Raw genomic sequence first — 20,102 nt, 5'->3', positions numbered from 1 at the left:
GAAGCCAAGGCTGAGCGACAGCTAACAGCAAAGGGAGCAGGACTGAGGGCCACCGATAAGAGTCTCTACACGCGGACGGGAAATTAAATCTGGTTGCCACACAGACACACAACAGCATAGTGTAAGTTTTTTAATCCATTATATATTACACTCACTCACTACATAACAGTATCAATACATCCCTAGCACACAGAAATACATTTTACTTATACCATTGCACGGGAAGGCAAAACTCTTGATTGTATTAATGCTCCAAAGTGGTTGGAAAAGGCTCAGTAGTAATGCAGTGTAAAAATGGATGCAAAGTTTTAAAGGAGGAATCTCATAATAAAAAGTACAAACTTAGACTTTAGTCTGAGCCTCATTCTACTTTTTTACGTTTTGATCTGGATTTAAAAGTACAAATAGCTCAGAGGTACATAGAGACTCAGGCTTTCAAAAGACTTTTAAATGCTTTAACATTAAAACTTAATCATCCTATGAATATTTCATGTTCATCAAAGTGCACCAGAAGTTTCTGTGTATGCTGGTGGACTGGAAACAAACAGGCCTTACATCGCCGGTCAGGCTAAGGCTGCAGTGTAAGGAAAAGGCTCGGCGGCTTTGTAAACAGACAAGCGTCGAGCCAAAAGCACCGAATGAATCTTCATTAGCAAACATACGAACACAAAACAGCAATAAAAGACTCAGACACGCACAAGGCTCATTACAGCACGGTGGAAATGCTTTTACATCACATCCAATAATATTCACCCTAATGCAATATGGATTTACATTATTTTTTATTATTATCTAAGGCTCTCACATCTGTAGCTTTGAGCACCCTAGTTTTATTTACTCTCATTTACTCAACATGCTGCCCTGATGCACCAACATCGCTGGTGCACATTTTATTTAAAGCTGGTGCAAACTGGTAAACTCCTGCCCCCACAGACTCGCGGTTATGTAAGGCTTTACTGTAATGCTGTTGACTAATGTCTGCCTACACGGACAAGGAGTGCAGTGGAAACGCAGGCAAAATGAGCAGTGAGTGCGGCTCTTCTTGCAAATTACACGTAGTTTTCTTAGCTTAGTCAAACACAGCCCGTGACACACAGCTCCATCGGACTGCGGTGTCGCGATCCTGCTGGTCGTCGGCTCTGGCGGCATCACATCACACGTTGGAGGATGTACAGGATGCCGATGTTGTCGATGGTGACGAAGGTGGAGAAGTCGGACGACACGTGGATCTTCTTCAGCGCGCTTCCCTTTGGGTAGAAGGTCTGCAGGGCTTCTCCTTTCTCCACGTCCCACCACTGGAAGAGAGACACAGAACGAGAAAGGTCACGTCCACAACTCCATGTCTTAGACAGAGGAAATGAGATTTAAGTCCTGTCGCCACGCACCCCTCACTTTGATGCATCAGCTTTCCCCTCTCAATCCCTTTAATCTCAGTGTAAAGTTGCCATTTTACATCTCACTGGGACACAACCTGTCAATCATTCATGGCCTGGCATCAGTGTGCTGGCTCTGTGTACATGCAGCTTTTATGAAAGTCACTTCAAAATGAGAAATTGTTCCAGACGGGTGAATGTTCAGTTTGAAAACAGCCTATTCCTAATCAAGTGTTGGTCTCTGCCCTTCTGTCCTCATCTGGTCCTGGCATCACACAGAAAAAGCCTTTTATCCACATATTACAATTTGGAAAAGCTGCTTTGTGTAGTTGGTATAAAGATTCTTACAGTACATGTAGCTGCTCATTCACTCAGTCACTTTAGTATTTCAGGCAATGCTACTGGGTTGGAGACACACAAACCACGAGAAAGTGACACAACCTAAGCTTTAGCCCGGACAGTTACTGCACCACTGGCGATCATTAGCGCAACTTCTGTGAGCGGTGCAGCGCTGAGGTTTCTCCCTCATTGTGACTGATTACACTGGTTGTGTTGCATTTCTCCAGAATCAAAAAGGTCACATCTGTCCTGTAAAACTGTAACAGGCTGCTCTGAAGAACCTAACGCGCAATAAATCAATCACCTGCTGAGCCAATTCACACAGATCCCGAGCCTCTAATTATGACAAGACGGGGCCTTAATCGGTGCCTCTGTCCTCAAAGATGCTCTTTGCAACGAATTGCTCTGATGAATATGAGTCTAATATAATGTTATCAAGTAAATAATGAATTAAATAATATTCATGCCTCTGTCAAGTGTGTAATCTTGAGAGAAATGTTTCCAAGTCTGAAAAGAAGGAGAAGGAAAGAAACTACGACTGTTTATTACAGTGCAAATGCAATTAAATAATAAAAAAATGTCCGCCAGGTGCCAGAGCGTTGACAGCTCAAACAAAGAAATCATACCCAGATGCCTGCACACACGCTCCCCTGGATAAATACATCAACACGCTGCCAGACAGACGAAAGAGGAAACAAGTCGAGTCGGAGAACAACAAACCGAATCTCACGACAAACAACGGCGAGGGGCGAATGATGAAAGTCCGTGACGAAACAGAAGAGACTTCAAATGCTTATAAAAAAAGGATTAGAGCGATGACGCGCTGGCGTTGAATGCATGTTGAAAATAGTCCGTCTCTGCAGCGCGACTGAGGAAGACGTGTGAACGGGAAGTGTGAAAATGAGTTTCAGCTTCATAGTGAGGCCAGGTTTATTACGAAGGGCCAAAATCACTATGTTGAATCACTTCCAGCAGCGAGGAGACAAGAACGGATGGAAATATGAGGGATAGAAGAAGATGCACAGGTAGATTATAGATACTGTAAAGGTTTAGCAGCATCGGTGCTTCCGTGAAAACACACCAACACTGACTCAGAGCAGATGGCTGACGTGCTGATTTATGGGGAAGCTAGTGATGCATGTAGTTGCTACAGGACCTGACACTACACATGCTGATCTGGTGTTTGTTGAAAATGTTCAACCTTTGAATGAAGTGATAAAGCAGCAGTGTGGAAACATAGCGTCACTCAGCTCTGTCAGGCGAGTTCTTGGATTTCAAGATGGCAATGATGTGCAAAAAAAGAGATCTGAGAAAGATCGACGAGGGGCGAAGTCTATGCACGTGACCCCTGCTTTGGTGGAACAACGATGAGAGGGCCCACCGAGCCCTTATCTGTGCAACCACACCGCTCTGCATGTTCAGATAAGCTGCCGCCTGGTGTCACGCCGCTAGAAATCACATCTGTGGGAGCTGCGGTGGCGACGCGAGTGAGTAACCCTTATTGGTTTCATCTGACAGCAGATAGAAGCCAGATCTGCTCGGCATGGCTCCCGGGCAGATCTGGTGAGGAAATAGGTCTGTTATTCAGAGCGAGCGTCGCTTACATAACCTACCTGTCCATGTGCACAGATGCAGCAGAGGCAAGTCATTCCTCTTCCTCTAATATAAATAGTTCTGATACAGAGTCCAGGGGGAATAGATACAGATTTCTATGCTTTATAAAAAAATAATAAACACTCCTACGGCAGCAGGATGCACACAATGGATGGAGGCGGGGCAGGAGGGGGATTAAAGACAGAGGGGGACACCAGCTGGAGTAGATTCAGGAGATTTTGTAAGGCTACCTCTATTTCAGAACGAAGAAGCCAGGGATTTAGAGTGTGTGTGTGTGTGTGTGTGTGTGTGTGTGTGTGTGTGTGTGTGTGTGTGTGTGTGTGTGTGAGAGAGAGAGAGCGAGAGACCAGGCCAAGAGTCTGGCGGACATGGAAGAAGAAACTGAGATTGAATTATTCATCTAAGGTTCCGTCCACTGAAATATTGATGCTCCGACAATCCTCTACACACATCTCACTCACACACACAGTATTTCTCGCTTTGCTTTCTCTCTCTCCCACATGCTTTTATTTGCCCAACTGCAAAAAAAATGACAATGGGCTGTATCTCCACATCAGCACTACTAGTACAAATACGCCCACTAATGAACAGTAGAAAACAAGGATAAAAGCAGACAAGCACGTCTGAAAAGCGGAGGGCTGAGATTCAAATAAATGAGCCCCATGAGTAAAGAGCCTAAAAGTGAATAAGAGGTTTAGAAAAATCAGAGGAAGGCAAGAAAGTCTCATTGTGTCCCATCTCTAGCCAGAGAGACAATTAACCCTGGTTTAATGAGCAACACAGGGGAAACAGCTGCCTCTTGGAGACAGATAAATATTTCACCAGCCTGTGTTTATACCCCGAGCCTGACAACAACACAGAAACCAGGCCACACTGGTTTAAAGTTCTTCCCTCCCGCTTTGTTTCATATGAAGGCGAGTCGGTGCTAATGTCTGAGCAGGGCCAGAGCCCCAGAAGGAGGCGTGCACAAGCGGCGAGCAGTGGGTCGGCCGACTCAGAGGAGGGGACGGACGCCGTTTCAGGATCGTCAGCGCGTGTGCAGGTATTTTTAGAGGCAGGTCTGCTTCCACGCCGAATCAGCACCGCGGGGGGCCGCGAGACGCTGCCTGAACCGGCACGCGGCGGCCTCATCTGCATGCGTGTCAGAAGGACGTCAAGATGTGTTATTTCCATCTGTCTGCGGAGAGTAAGCAGAGCTGGAGGGAGGTGGGATGAAAGATTAATAAAGGCCCTGATGAAAACAAGACGTTCAGGTTGGAAACATAAAACAGAACAGCGCGCACACGCAGTTGTTGTCACTTCCTCCCAGAAGAACCTGCACAAACGAGTCTATGTCTGAACAGAACAGCCGACCTCGGAGCGAGAGCGCTACAGGCAACGCCTTTCCAAGGAAGAATGACGCTTAGCTTTTAAAGCAGCAGTCCCGCCTTCAGGTTTGAGTCGTTGGCATAAAAGAACCCGAATGGTGTTAAAACAGAGACGACACGGAACGAGAACCGAGGAAGACGGGGTCTAGTGGGAACTCATGGAAAGACTAAGAACTGTGAGAAAACAACTCTGTGACGGAACATATTTTCACCTCACACACAAAACTATTAATGCTAAATTAAATCTCTATAATTAGAATGAATTAACTATTATACTCAGTGGTCTAAATATAATTTGCAGCAACATCACAGACACGAAAAGCTGCAAACACTGATCTCGATGCTGAAACTATAATAACACAGATGATGTAATTGTCCAAACAAAAAAGGTTGGATGGTGAGCAGCACTGTGATGGTCCCAGCAGGGAGTAAAACCCCAGTGAAGACGAAGGATTAGAAGGACCGCTCTGAAACCAGTCTGGACGTTGATGGCTGGATTAAATAGGAAAACGTGTCTGTTCATCAAGAAACGCCGTCCTGAGTCTGAGAAAGCTTCCGTGGTACAAAAATAGGTGCAGTTAGAGAGATGTCAATATTTGTAAAGAGAATTTTAATAGCTTTTGTTCTGCTGGTGACAGCTTTGTGTGAATTATTCTGGGCTGCAGGGCGTCAGGATGAGCCTTTTCACACCTGTCTCCTCCCTCTTGGATTGTGGCGCTGTGACAGATCCCGTGTTTTTTTGCCTGTGTGTGTGCGCCTGGCGTTTCTGTGCGAAGGCCAAGTGTGAGACGGACATGTTTAATTAAACACGCGACACAGGTAACTAGCGCGTATGCAGCACACCGTGCAGAGAGGGAGGGGGCGCTAAGGCTGATAAAGCTGAAGTGACAGCAATCAGTAAAAAGAGGAAAACATTCCACCCAGGTAACCAGAGACAAATAGAAAGAGGCAAACAACCGCTATAACCCTCACGTTGCATCACATCAACCAATCCACTGAGTGGGAACCATGGGAGACATCACCCGCTGTCACTTTCCCCGGCTTTCATCCCACTAAAAAACATCACCGTCCCATTTAGCAGCAACAGCAACACAGTGAGGCGCCGCGTGGAAAGGCGGCTGACGCTCGGAGTCGAGATCAGAGGGAAGAAATATTCTCCACTGAATCATATAATTATTGTCGACTGCGCTGCTTATTTTTATCTGCGTTTTCCTCTAGGAACGCTGTCAGAGCGACGACGGTGGGAGCGCGCTTCACACGAACCACAGCTGATGCTGTACGTGTGTGAGGGCAGCGCTCGAAACCCACAGCACCTCTTCTGACTGGTGCGGAATTCAGAGGCAACAAAGACGATGAGGATCGGTGAGATAATTACTGTAGTGGAGGCGCAAGCGGTGCTTAAAGGGGCTGTTCACGCTCGTGGGTCTCAGTCCATCTTATCTTGTTGGTATTTAGAAGAAGCCTCCAGGAAGGATTTGCTACTTTGTCGCTTTTAGTTCCGGTCGTTTCCAGCTAAACTGAATAAGAACGCGTAAATACATTTCCACAGCGATGTTTCATACGAAGTCATCTGGAGCCGCGTTTATTTAATAAAGACGGTGAAATGGATCTAGATCCACTTTCTCATTTTGAAAACAACTTTCATGGACGTCACGCCAAACTTTAATATCAGTCCGACTGCATCTATGATCCAAACGCACAAGTTACACAATCCCACTGATCCTCCGTAATGAAAACTGTCCCTTACACCAGCTGAGGATGACTACACTCCAAATACCCTTACGATGACTAAGATGATTGCCAAGCTTCTTCTAAGCCTTAATATAATAACCATGCTCCACGTCTGGTGGTGACCATTCTACATCGGTTGCGGTTTTCAAGCTTGGCCCACTTAAAAACAAATAGACGGATGATTCTGACGGGTCCTCGCGGGCTCACGGTGACAGACATGACAGTGTCATAGCTGTCCAGCTGACACGCAAAGCGATCAGTCCATCACAGCCCGGGACTGAGCGAGGGTTCAGCCTTTAAGACAGAAATAATAATCCCTTGCTGCTCCCGACATCTACAGGCTGATCCGTTAACTCAGCAGCGATCTGAAAGCTGATTCCCAGAATAATTATGACGGCTGATGATGATGTAAGGAGAGATGAAGCCGATGAGCCTTCATTAATACACATATCACGGCATATTGGTGGACTGTCGAGGCTGTAACTGCGTGTTCGACCATCTACTACTGCAGCAGGTGTAAACCTTCACATGCACTCATGTTTAACTGCACAATCTGGACTTGTCCCCTGACGATGACATCACCGCCCAACAGCAGATCAGATCCCAGACAGCCTGGTCTGTGACCCCTACCTTCTCTAAAGTCATATTACAAAATATCACTGTCTAAGCCAGAGCTTGCAAAGGGGCCGGCTGCCCTTCTCCCACCACATCTGCCCAACCCAGGCTGATTACCTCAATCAGATTACCATTGCCTTTGTCTTCCCCTCCTCCTCCCGCCCTCGAGTGGTTTTATGTCCTATTGTACCTTGATGTAGCCACCAGTTGAGACCAGAAGGGAGTCGTCTGGGGAGAACTGAAGGTCGGTCACCCATCCTCCGTGGAGTGAGTCCATGCCGTCTTTACCATTGCGGGCACAAATCTTAAGCAAAGATCCACCCTCGACGCTCCAAATCTGTTATTGGTTATATTTCAACAGACATTAAGTATGACCTGTGTAAATTATTTGCATCTTATGTCATCTATTAGCATTTGACGTATGATCAGTTGCCATGGAGATAGAATACTGTAGTTGTTATCACCGTCCGCAAATATGGAGTTTTGGTTGTGTAGTAGCAGGTGGTTGCACGTGGAGGGAGGCGGTCGTCACGGTTACTCTAATCAGGTCACACATGAACAACCCAATCATCTCCATGGCAACTGTGCAAAGGTAGCTGCTTATTAAGAGTTACTGAAATATGTAACTCATAACTCTTGTTCAAGATTGGAAAATAAAACAGAGGTTTGAATAAAAAGACACATCTTGAAATTACCCTTTGTGATTGTGAGGTAGCTAACGCCGCGCATCCATCATGTCTACTGCTGCTATGCAACAATGACACATCACACGTAGCGATATATTTAACACTTGGCGTGCTTTTGTGCCGAATGACTCACATTTGTTTCCATAGAAACAGAGGTGAGATTTCAGTGTGGTTTGTGTGTTTGGATCTGATGATTCTGCCATTTCTGGATAATTCTGCCATTTCTGGATAATGGAGCAGTTCAGCTCAGAGGGCATTAACCCTTTGTAGGTTCACGCTGCAGCGCCTTATGTTGCAGCAGATTGAACGGTGCTGAATGACTTTGGTTGCTCTTCCTCTGTGCTTTGCACGCAGTCTAACTTTTGGTTTACAACTTTTAGTGTGTTTGTGTACGGTGTGATTTCAAAGCCTCGGGGATCCAATTTGGCAGCCCGAGTCCTCTCCTTCACCTCCCCTCTGTCAGACGTCTACTCCTCTTCCTTCCTCTCACACAAGCTGCACCCCCTCCTGAGCAGGGGCCCTGCCTCCTTCCTTTAATCTCACACCTCTTCACTGCACTGCAGCAATCATGATATATTAGTAAGCACTTTGTCTAAATGAGTGGTGTGATGTAATTATGAGGATCTCTGAAATAAGTGCTGACTTCTGTAGTTCCATCTTATTTAATGTGTGCAGACACTGAAGTCAGTATTGTGAGGCAGGACACCCGTTCCTCACATCTCATCTGTGGCCTCTCTGAAGTCAAATTAAACTTGTTTCCGCTATAAATTTATAAATCGAAAGAATTTTGCACACAAACCCGGATCTCTCCATTGTCGTCTCCAGTCGCGAGGCGCCGGCTGTCCCAGGAAAACCGGCAGCTTCGGACGCAGCCTTGGTGACCACTCAGCGCCTGGACAAACTGCCAAGACTCACAGAGCCACAGCTGGAAGAATCAGGAAGCAGATAAATTGATTATAAACCTTTTACTGCAAACTCTGTACAGGTACTGGATGAATTTACTTTGGCCCGCTGTCATACAACAACAGCAACAATAAAAATAATAAAGTCTTATTTCTCTTCCTCTTCATCTGTTCATGGGTCTCACAAGGACAAACAATGCTGCCAAATGCAAAACTACTATTACATAAAGCAACTGTTAATGAGCCCTATTCACTATCTTGTCTCGCTCTCATCCATTGTTCTGTTTATACTCCCTCCTTCCTTTTCTCTTCCCTTCTCAGTCGTTTGCTTTGTGTTTCTTTCTCTCACCCTGGCATCCTGTACTGCACAGAAAAACACCACAGCTCATAATTAGATACTTCCTTTGGCAGCTGGCTAACTACAGCGTGTCTGTAAACAGAGTACAAGTCATCTGAAGGTCAGGAGAAAAAGCTGGAAGAAGCAGGACGGAGGCAGATGGAAAGAAACGTATGAGCAGAGCAGAAAAACCTTCTAATTTACGCGGTGCTCGATAAATACGCTTCTGACCGATACTTTGGGTTTGACCTCTGCATGGACGGAGACTGGGCTCATTGGTGTGTGCTTTGAGCAACCAAAGCCCCGCTCGGTCTGGAGAGCGAGGACTATGTGACTGGCGGCTAACAGGGCTCATAGACACCTCAATTATCATCTTTGCCAAATCCATAAAACACACATTCCCGCTCACTAACACCCATTGACCGAGGCCGGCTTGGCTCGCAACCCACTGGCTGTTCTCTACAGCAAACGTTATCCCAGTCCAAATTCCCATGTGAAACTCTGTGGTGGTGGCGCTAAATGAACAGGTTCAACAAACGGCTATGCATTGTTTCTAATGCTGGACTCTGAGGAGCAGCAGCTTTAATCCACGGTTGAATAAAGACGCATAAATCTAACACTCAATCATTTATACGAGAAGAAAATGAATGATCCCCCAGTGTCAGTGCAGTTCACTTCCCTGTAGATGAAGGGTACGAAAAGCAATCATTTAAAAGCTGCTTGTGGAAAAAAACAAACACTTCTCCGGCCCAACGAGTCAGTCAAAGTCAGGCCAAAGTCAAACACTGTGGTGTTGGTAAACGGGAACCTGGCATAGACTGCATCCAGGCAGGGAGGTGGGTCAGTTGCAGGCCACCCTGTCAGCCAGTGCAGGGGAGAATAAACGATCACTGGAAGTGAGAGTAGGCGGACAGACTGACCTGCAGCTCAATCATCAAGCCTGGGGGCATGTGCTGCACACTAATCTCAGGAGAAACTGGGAAAATCTTTTAAACTTCAAACGTCTATTTCTAACACGGACAATAAAAATGTGTGTGTAAGTGTTAAACCTTAGCAGTCTTGTCAGCAGAGGCGGTGGCGAAGAAGTGTCCATCTGGGGAGACGTGACAGGCCAGGACGGCTCCCTGATGGGCCTCCATGTCCTGCAGCATCTCCCCGTTCTCCATGTCCCACACCTTCACGGTGCCATCGAAGGACCAGGACAGGAGTCTGGAGCTGGTGGGTGGGCTGGGGAGCAGAGAGAAGCATTTCACCTGTTCCTTATGACCCTGAAGTACTTTACACTCCCCTGACTGCCACCACCACACCTACAGAGGAACACAGAGGCAAAGAAGGACAAGGAATGTGTTAGTTTAAGCATTTTACAGAGGACCACACTCACAAAATTCAGTATTTGGCCCAACTGGTGAACCATTAGCTCAAGGAATATTGAGTATTTAAAGGAAATGAGAGCTAGGAGACAGGACAGGCAGGATCATCGGTCTCATGCAATGTTGAACACATCTAATGGAATATGTCATTAATCCAAGGGTAAAAATCCATCACCAGTGAACATCAGTGTTATTAGAGGATTTAGCATTCATTCTGCATCTACACTAACATCTAAATACACACTTGCATTTCCTTGCAAGCACCTGTCAAGCAGCATGAATTTGAATGGCTTCTGAATAATCGGTGGACGATAGGGGAATAGTGATGGTGTACGCAGCAGCCTCATGAATACGGAACGAGGGGCTGCGCTGTCTGAGAGGGAAGGGAAGTGCTGCAGTGGACGGGTCTGTCAGCAAAAACAAAGAAGGCGCAGAAGGAGGAGATGAGAAGAAAGGGGGAATGAGCACTGGAGCGTGAACGCCCGGGGTTTGACGGAGCATGACGGCCTGAAGTACACACACAGGAACACAAACGGTCACTGACGATCAACACAAGAGTGAGGGACATAAGGAGCTATCCAGAACAGCGCAGTGGGAAGCCAAAGGAAAGGCAGAGGGGGAGGAATTAGGGACGGAGAGGTGAGGAGGAGCTGGTGGAGTGTAACAGGTGGGGTGAGGTGAAAACATCTCGCACACCTGGAACAGAGCGTGAGTGATTCAGCATAGCAGGCAGTTTTACTCAAGGTGAGAAGTGGGGAAAAGGGCAAAGGCGAATCGATAACAGAGAAGAAAAATGAGAAGAAAGTTGGGGGAGGAGAGGGAACATGCCACGACTTAAGCAGGAAAAGAATGGTGAGGATGGAGACAGGATGAGGCCGACAAAGGTGAGGAGATGCGTACTCTTAAGGTGGTGTCCTCTGAGGAGGTGATGAGCCTTTGGCCGTTCTGGCTGAACTGGCAGTGCACCACCGTCTTGGTGTGTCCTAACAGACTGGCCAGGAGCTTCCCAGACGGCAGCTCCAGCACCTAGAGGAACAAAGAGACAACTTAGCATTGCAAATACTCGAGAGAAAAGTGACAACTGCATTGGGAAATAGCTGAGAAGTGCAAAAAAAGTCACACGTGGCGTCTGAAGCATCTCTGTGAGGTTTAAATAAGCCCAGGTTTGCTTAAGGAGGAAAGTTTTCCTGAATATTTCTCTCCAAATCCCACTCGGAGCGATTACTTGAGAAGGAGAAAGGTGAAGGGCCGCTGCTGGCTTGATGGCGATAAGCAGATCAAAAAGAGAGTGGAGTGGGGAAAAACGCAAGGTCTGAGTGCAGCCGCTAGTCCGGTCAGGACGGGAGACGGCTGCAGGCGCGGCGACAGCCCCGCAGATATTAAAATAAGCCCTTGAGATGAGAAACCTTCAAAGACTATTTAACTGTGGCTCAACAAGATGGAGGATTTGGTGACATCTGGATGCTCCGGGGTTTCTGAAAGTCCTTGACATGCTTCTAGGGAGAAAACCAAGAATATCTGAAAGAATGTGAGTCTTTAGGCTACTGAGAACATCTGTGCCTCAGTACAGCGTCACAAATCTCTTTAATTCCATTCCCATCAGAGAGAAAGACAAATGGCTAATTAAGATACTACAGTATGATGCAAAAATGATTAAAAGCTTTAGATTATAATTGCAATTACAAAATCTGTTGTGGTTCTGTTTTGCTGGTGATTGGTGATCATAATTAGCTTTGCACAAGCTCAGTCTGCACCTCTGCAGATTTGATACAATCACTAAAGAGCACAAATGAGAAAACTAATAAAAATAAACACGGGATGTATCTTCCATACTGTACAGCACCTGTAGCACCTGGGGTTTTAACAAGCGCTAACATATTTAGATCACAGAGAGCAGGGCTGAAGTGTGAGCAGAAAAAGCCTCGGGCCTTCGAGAACATCTGGAGAGCTTCACACATGCAGCGGAAGGATTTCTGGGACGGTGCCATGAGCAGAATTCCTGCGAGGTTTCAGTTAAAATGCCGAACGCCATACAAGCAGCCTGGTGTTACGGGGAAAACACCTGTTTAAAGATGATGCTCGCCACTGAACACACATGCTCCTCTTGCCCTACCATACCTGCACCCTGCCACTGCACAGCCCTACAGCCAGCACTGACTTCGTGTTGGAGGCCAAGAGGCGTTGGATCCTGTTGCCAACCATCCTCAGTGCGTTCCTGGCTCTTAGCCCTGCTGCCTGCCACAGAACACGCACAGATTCACACTATCCCAGTCATAAAGAAACACACATCAACCTTCAGAGCTCTGCTCCATATATTCAATCAACCCTACACAAGAGCAGGACTATAAACCTTTTTCACCTATGGGTGACTCCTGCAGTGAAATTCATAGGTTAATTTCTCCAAAGTACAAAGTCCAGATGAGAAATGTGATTCAGTGCTGCAGTAGTCAATAGCTACAGAGCTCCCTCTGGTGTTAGCTAAAGCGTCTACAAACACTGTGTGAGGATAATAAAGAATTTACCACAGCAGCTACAATATAAGATTATTTGGACACCTCTAACAAGGATTTGAGTGTAAAACTTTAAGGCTGTTGGCTAAAATGCTTGAAAACCACAGGTGTGAACCTCAGATATGCTGTCGCTGCTTCCAAAATTTAACTTAAACATATGATTATGTATTTTTCGGTGTGTGCATCAGTTTTTTGTGGCCCAGCTGGCTTTAAATACTCTAATCCGTGTACATTAAGGCTTCGCTCTCACATCTCTGGGGCCCGGAGACAAAAGCAGATTAAAGGCAAGAAAACAGATGCAATTAAAGACATCTAATACTCTATTTACTAAGACTGCAAGACCTTTTAATGTAAAGGACCAGCCGGGACATTGATGTTTTAATAGAGGACAGGGAGTTTTGTGGTGTTCTCTACCTTTGCCACATACAGTCAAACACTCACACAGAAAAAAACAGCTGGCGCAAGGAGCGTTGAGAATAGAAATATTAGGCAAAAAGAGAAAAAAGAGTAAAGGCAGTCACAGGTGTTGTTTTCTACCTGCACAGTGCCATCCTCCCGGCCCAAGGCCACCACAGGAGGCTGTCTGCATAAACACGTGCACCGGATCCTGGATGGTTTCTCTTCAGACTGAAACAGCATGGACCCCATTAGGCCCTCGCGCACCTGGGAAAAAAAGAAAGATAAAGCACAGTCGCATATTCATACTGATCTGCTTTGGATCTTATAACCCACACAAAACACATACTTCCCACTGGCTTTGTGTACAGTGGCTGACTGCCTTTGAATTATTCACTCAAACCTCTTATTCACCTCTGGCTCACCTGCAGTCTGTTGCAGTTGTCCGGAGCTGAAACTATGATATCTTTATCGCTGAAGACTACGTCGGAGTCTCTCTTCAGGCAGATGGCCGAGGAGGTGTGAACCTTCTCAGTCTCCCATAACTACACAGGACACAAAAAGCTGTAGACGTGCCATACGACTTTGCTCTGGCTGTTCATGGTACATATTGCTTTGTTCTGAGCAATGTGCGAGGAAGGTTTGAAAGAGTTCAGGTCAACCAATGGAGTCAGCTTTACCCTGACAGTCTGGTCGTAGGAGCAGGAGAGCAGCTGGGAGCCGTTAGGGGAGAACTGGACTCGCTGGACCCAGCTCAGGTGGCCACTGCAGTCTGCCTTCTTCTTATTGGCCTCCAAGTCCCAAAGCTGGAAGCAACACACACTAGATAAGTACCATGTTGTTTCATCAGGCTGGTTCAATCTACTGCAGCATAATACGAGCTCCACCTCCACAGCGTAGTTTGAGGACGCGATGGCCAGCAGGTTACTAGTAGGACAGGCGTGGCAGTACTGCACCATGCTCAGACGACTGGTGTTGATCTCCATTAACATGTCTGACGTCTCTATGTCAAACACCTGAATAAAAAAAAAATTCAGACGTCATTGTTTTGTTTGCTTTGGTTTGATTCCTAGAATATAAACAAATGAGAAGTTTGAGGACGGACCGACTGATTAAAGGAGCTCAGGGCAGGAGGGGCTGAACACATTTATAATCAGGGCCACACTCCTCTGACACTCTGGGAGACAATCTCACAAACAATCTCTCTTCCCTGCCTCCTTCAGAGAAATGGCAGCAAGGTCAGGGAGGATTTGGTGAACCCTGTGGTGCTGATTTAGATCTGTACAGCTGAGGCGTGCACAGCAAAACAAATCAAACCGACACCAACAACAACAGCGCATCACAAACAATATCACACGTTTCTCCTAATTAAAACATAATTATACACTTGCAAAGTAAGAGTGCTCACCAAAACAGCGTTCCTGGCGGCACAGATCACGCGTTTACTGTCTGCAGTCCAGGTGCTGCACTTCACGAGGACGTCTTCGTCGCCCTCTGCAAACATGCTCCTCACGTTGATCGTCTTCCACTCGTTTGCAGTAGACACTTCAAAAAGCTGAACAAATTAGAAAATGGCACGCATTTCAAATTAGATCAGTTTCCTTGTCTATGCAATTATATTCAACCAACTTGCGTTAGTTGTGTAGGATTTAATTACGCTGCCACAGGAAAGGGCAGCTTTGCACTTACCTTAACAGTGCCATCGTTGGAGGAAGTAGACAAATATTTGTCATCAGGGGAGAAACAGCAGTGGTTGACTGGCTCAAAGTGGCCAAAGATGGTATTCTGGGAGGTCGGCTTGTTAAGGTTCCACAACTACAAGAGCAGAAGGATACAATGAGAATGAGGGACGCATTCACAGGCATGTCGCATCACAGGCTTGTGTGTGTGTAAACAGACTCACACACCTTGACATTCAAGCACTTGTCATTGGAGCAGGTGGCCAGCAGGAGGCGCCGTGTGGTGTTGGTGAACTGACAGTGGTTGACCTGCTCTTCGTGCTCCTCCTGGAACACCCTCATCACCCTGGCTCGCTCCACGTTCCACACCTAACAGACGCACCGCAGCAAGAACATTACGATAAAGCTGATCATGACATGTGAGTGGGCAGTTGTCTACTTACCTTTACTTTCCTGTCGCTGGAGCAGGTTGCAATGAGACGGTCGTCAGGGGAGAAAGCGCAGCAGAGCACCTCATCATCCTGATCGGCGATCTCAGTGAGCTTCTCACCTGAGGTGCTTCTAAACACCTACACGCACAGGTGATGGAAATCATACAGTAAATTGTCACATAGACACAAAGAAGCAGAGTCGCTGTTGTAATACCTTGATGTTCTTGCTGGTTCCACAGGAGGCAACCTTGGTTCCATCGTGGGAGAAACAGGCTGAGTAGATGATGGAGCCCTGCTGGGGGTGGATCACAAGATGGGGAAGACTCTCCACGCTGCTCTTATTCCTGGACAGAAGTAGACAAAGAACACAAACTGCACAGTTAACCTCTTAATTTATAGAAGCACACATCAGTGCGTGCTTCTAAGCGCTTGTTTGCTCACGTACAACCAGTCAAAGTAGAGTTTTCCTGAGCTGGCGCGGCCCTGTGCCTTCTGCAGGGCCTGTCTGTAGACCTCAGACGTCTGTGGCTGAGAGAGAGCAAGCTGCACCACGTCAGGAAAAGGACGCTGCTCCAGCTGGTGGCCATTCATAGACAGAAAGTCCTGGAACTGACTGCGCACGTCACTGTTCTGGGAGGACAGGAAACCCAAGCATCAGGGCACTGCCTTGAACCTTCTGTATTAGAAGCATTTCACACCAAACTCATTTCTTATATTCAGAGATTCTGTGGTCCGCTGACCTCTTTGTCCAGAATAGTTGCAAACTCCACATAGTCGTTGATAAGGTGGGCTGGACCTAAGATCTCTGCCTTGATGCTGACCCAATCCAGAGAGAACATGAGGGAGTAGAGCTCCTAGACAGAGAAAGCATGAAAAATAAGGAATACTGGATTAGTGAACATTCCAAAGTTTGTTGATCATGTGCTTGTAACAATTTCAAAAATATACTAAAATGTATAAAAAGCAAACAAAATCCAGGTGTGTCACGTGTACCTGTGAGAGATTAGCTTTGGCCATGTGATAGGTCAGATATCTGAACCAGTAGAGGCTTTCCTCATCTCTTGATGTGGGAGGACCATCTCTGTAGTGTTGCTGGTATTGACGCACCACCTTAGCATGGAGGCTCTGAGACACAAACGATTAGATAAGAGTAGGTCTAACAATACTAAAAGCAAACAAAGGTAATTCTTCTAAGTCTGCGTTCTGACTGACCTCTAGCTCAGTACGGTTCTGCTCCACTAGGAAGTCCAGCTGAAGGTCGTGGAGGTAGTACAGGTTGGTTTTACTGTGATTGTCCACAAAAAGCAGAGACTTGTTCACAAACTCCTCGAGAATGTCCTCCACCTCTTCCGGCTCCAAGTCCCACAAGACAGACAGGACCTGGAGAAAGACATAATATTATAGGCATAATATTATAGGCAATGGATCAGTAGTGGATCTGTTTGGTGAAGATTTGTGCCAAATAAAATCCATGTTATTCAAACCTTAGCAGGGATTTTGACATCCTTTTCTATTACAGTAAAGTCCTTGTAGAGCTCTTGATGTTCTTCAGGTAGGACCTCAAGGCTGGCAGCCATAGCCTGGTCCAGGGCATCGTAATCGTAGGAGGACGACTTTCTGATCCGCTTAAACTGCTTCTGCTGCAGCTGGATGAGATAGTAACGCCAACGGTTGGGTTTCTCTCTGAGCAGCGCTCCAATCAAGGACACCACCAGAGGGGATCCTGCAGTGACACACAAACCGAAAGATATGAGCTTAACAAAAGGACAAATATGCAAATATACTTTATTTCCATTGACCGACCTTTACATTCTCTGACAATGCTGCGAGCCTCCTCAGGAAGTCCCTGGAGCTTAGTGTTAGTGTAGAGAGCAAGAATCTCCAGGGATTTGTTATCATCCAGACCACTTTCCACTTCAACCTCATATTTAGCACCTACAAAAAAACACAGGAGGTTTAATTTACGCACTTTTTATCTGCTCCAGAAAAGTTACAAAAATGAAAACACCTTAATATTTAGTTGCGATATTTAAATAGCATAGTAGTAATGACAACGTACCACTGACTGAATCAGTAAGGGTTCTATTTCTGGTGGTCAGAAGGATCCGACAGTGAATGTCAAACGCCTTCAGCACTGCGCTGTCCCAGATATCATCGAGTATCAGCAGAGATCTAAAACCAGAACACACATTATCACAGCACCTGGCAGATGTTGAGAGATGAGAAGACCACATTTGCACAAAATACTTATTCTGAATGTATGCCATGCAAAGCTGTCATGCTTTAACCCTTTGTTGGATTCTGTATTTTTTCATTTATCTTAACATATTTTATTCAATATTTTTGGACCTAATTAAACACACCCATCAAACATACAAAGACATGGAGGAAAAGGTAAGTGGCTGACCCAAATTTAGCAGCAATAACATCAAACAAGACCTTCCTTCACGTGTTCTTATAAGTAAGGTTTAAGTAGACAAATGAAACCAACTTTGGATATTTGCGCAGCATAAGGAAGCGAAGGCGTTCCTTGGCCTCATCCAGAGAGTTTGGGGGCCGATGGAGGGACTGGGAATCTAAGCTCTGTTCCAGACGGAAGCACAATGATTGGATCTTTACCAGCAGGTCTGGTTTGTCCACCTGGCCAATGGACAACCAGTGGACGCCTCCAGGAAAACAATCTACAAAAGATTGTGAGAAAAAAAAAGGTGACAACGACAATAAGACCAAAAAAAGGGTTGAATATGATACTGAAACTGAAGACCAGTCGAGGATAACTTTGAATTTGTTTATTTTATAATTATTATGCAAGTAGTTACTGCTGAGCAGTGTTGATCAAACCTTCAATAAGGCCATGGTCTCTGACAGCCTCGGCAGCCAGGACAGATTTGCCTGAGCCAGCCATTCCAAAGATGGTGATCCAGCCAGGTTCTTTCAGCAGGCGGTAGAGATTGTCTCTGACCCGGTTCACCAGCTCTGTTCGGCTGACAAACACCACAGGCCTCTGTGGGACTCCACCTTCACTTAGGACTGTTTGCACTGTTTAACAAGAAAAGATTTATATTAAAGTGTAAGGTCCGATGACCTGTAGCAGTTTATATTTTAGCATCCAGACATTAAATCAAAACAATAAAGCAGCAACTAAACACAGAACTCCCACACAGACAGCAAAACTCTCCAACCTGTCCACTCACAGCTATCGACTCTTACCGTTCAATGAAGGTACATCAGATGTGCTGTTACGTGTTTTAGTTGAAATGCGCGGTAGATCACGTTGAAGCAGACTGGCCAAGTCTTCATATGTCTCTTTGACCAGCGCGTTGTAAAAAGAGATGTAGGCCCGGTTGTCCTTCCTCAGCAGCAGCTCCAGCAAAGCCGCAGCCTGATCCCTCCTGGTTGACTGGGGTGGGATTGAAGAGTCAAGATGTGGACATTGTAGCAAATTATTATGATCATTTTGATTTAAATTTATAATTTGACTAAACTCAGGTGCCCTCTCACATAAGTCCTGATCCTCTCCTCTTCATCTACAGTTATGACACCATCACTAATCATATGATCCATCAGGTAGGACGGCTTGATGTCTTGCTCCAGCTGATGGCGGACAAGCAGTAGGCGGCATCGTGCCCCTTCCTCCAGAGCCATTTCTGCACGGTACACTAACCATGCAGGGCGACGTTTCCCTGCAAAGAAAACATGCATAGTAGTCAAATGAATCTCAGATGAGAATAGGTGGATCTGAGTTGTTCAGATGCACTGCCTCTCCCTCTGTTAATACGTGTCAGACTGTGTTAAAGTCCAGGCTCTTTGTAGGCCGACCAGGTTGTGAGTGTACAGGTAACCCTATTCATCATGCAGATCCACCTGGTACCCCTCTACAACGCAGTATGTCAGGGTTTAATTCGAAACCAAAACAGGAAGAGACTGCAAATAAAAGTATAAGTGTCTAGCAGCTGTTCAGTGGCGTCACTATAGAAGTAAAACCTCCAACCAACCATAAAGCAGAAGTGATATTAAACCAAGTTTAAAGTCTGATTACATAAATGTAAAGGTACCGTCTTTAGTCTACGAGTCACATTCCGCTTCCTTCCAGCTCATCGCTAACATTGCTATCGTTTGAACACTTGTCTCGACAAGTTCCGAGTCTAACTTGGTGGAGTCAAACAAAGAAAGACACCACAGGTTAACACTTACCACCGTCTTTCTTCTGGCAGAGAGGGTATTTGTTAATTTGTCAGTGGTTGTAATGTAAAAACACTTTTTAGAAACGCTAATGTGTAAAATGTCATTTGCTTCTCTGTTAACGCTACACTACACGCCCAGTTTCAGAAGAAGGGAGCTTCCTGATTCCCAACAACAACAACTACCCCGGTGGGAAGCGACCAATAGCGTCAAGGTAGTCAAACCACGTGATCCATGAGGTCACACTTACAACCGTAATCTGTAACGAGGCAAAGAGAAGCTGCCTTCACAGACCTCTATTCTGCTTGTAAATTTTACTGCTCACCCATTGAAATCCCATTGTCCTCGTAACAAAAGCATAAGTATGTCTTCGAAATATATGTTTTTATTCTTAACAACAACGAATGCATCTTTAAGGTTGTTGTTGTTGATAAACTCCACACGTATCTAAATGAAGGCAGAAAGACAACACACCCTTGTTGTGTTTCTAACTGGCGTTACTAACAAATACAAACTTCTGGTATGTCCATTAAAGCAGCAGGACTGCCTGGTGACAGCAAGAGATGAGAG

At 45.9% G+C, this 20,102-nt stretch overlaps 1 protein-coding gene across 5 annotated transcripts; it reads right to left on the bottom strand.

Moving 5' to 3' along the window:
• Positions 1-115: 115 nt before the first annotated feature.
• Positions 116-19,704, bottom strand: apaf1 (apoptotic peptidase activating factor 1). Of its 5 annotated transcripts, XM_029163091.3 has the most exons (27): positions 19,545-19,704; positions 18,852-19,033; positions 18,561-18,750; positions 18,192-18,389; positions 17,842-18,031; positions 17,410-17,522; positions 17,154-17,285; positions 16,835-17,073; positions 16,563-16,730; positions 16,344-16,475; positions 16,091-16,204; positions 15,796-15,980; positions 15,565-15,694; positions 15,363-15,488; positions 15,148-15,288; positions 14,930-15,055; positions 14,649-14,795; positions 14,128-14,256; positions 13,921-14,046; positions 13,666-13,785; positions 13,382-13,507; positions 12,453-12,569; positions 11,235-11,360; positions 10,014-10,271; positions 8,525-8,650; positions 7,230-7,376; positions 116-1,295 (listed from the first exon to the last, which is right to left on the bottom strand). In XM_029163091.3, the coding sequence occupies exons 2-27, from the start codon at positions 18,993-18,995 to the stop codon at positions 1,149-1,151; spliced, it is 3,897 nt and encodes a 1,298-aa protein (XP_029018924.1). In that variant the 5' UTR covers positions 18,996-19,033; positions 19,545-19,704; the 3' UTR covers positions 116-1,148. The 5 variants fall into 5 exon arrangements, with proteins under 5 accessions (XP_029018924.1, XP_055367763.1, XP_029018925.1 ...); XM_055511788.1 differs by lacking the exon at positions 7,230-7,376; XM_029163092.3 differs by lacking the exon at positions 12,453-12,569.
• Positions 19,705-20,102: the final 398 nt, after the last annotated feature.

Source organism: Betta splendens, chromosome 9, assembly GCF_900634795.4.
Source record: "Betta splendens chromosome 9, fBetSpl5.4, whole genome shotgun sequence".
NCBI classification, from domain to species: Eukaryota; Metazoa; Chordata; class Actinopteri; order Anabantiformes; family Osphronemidae; genus Betta; species Betta splendens.
Note: the sequence above shows the minus strand (reverse complement) of the source record. Positions and strands in the feature narration are given on the sequence as shown.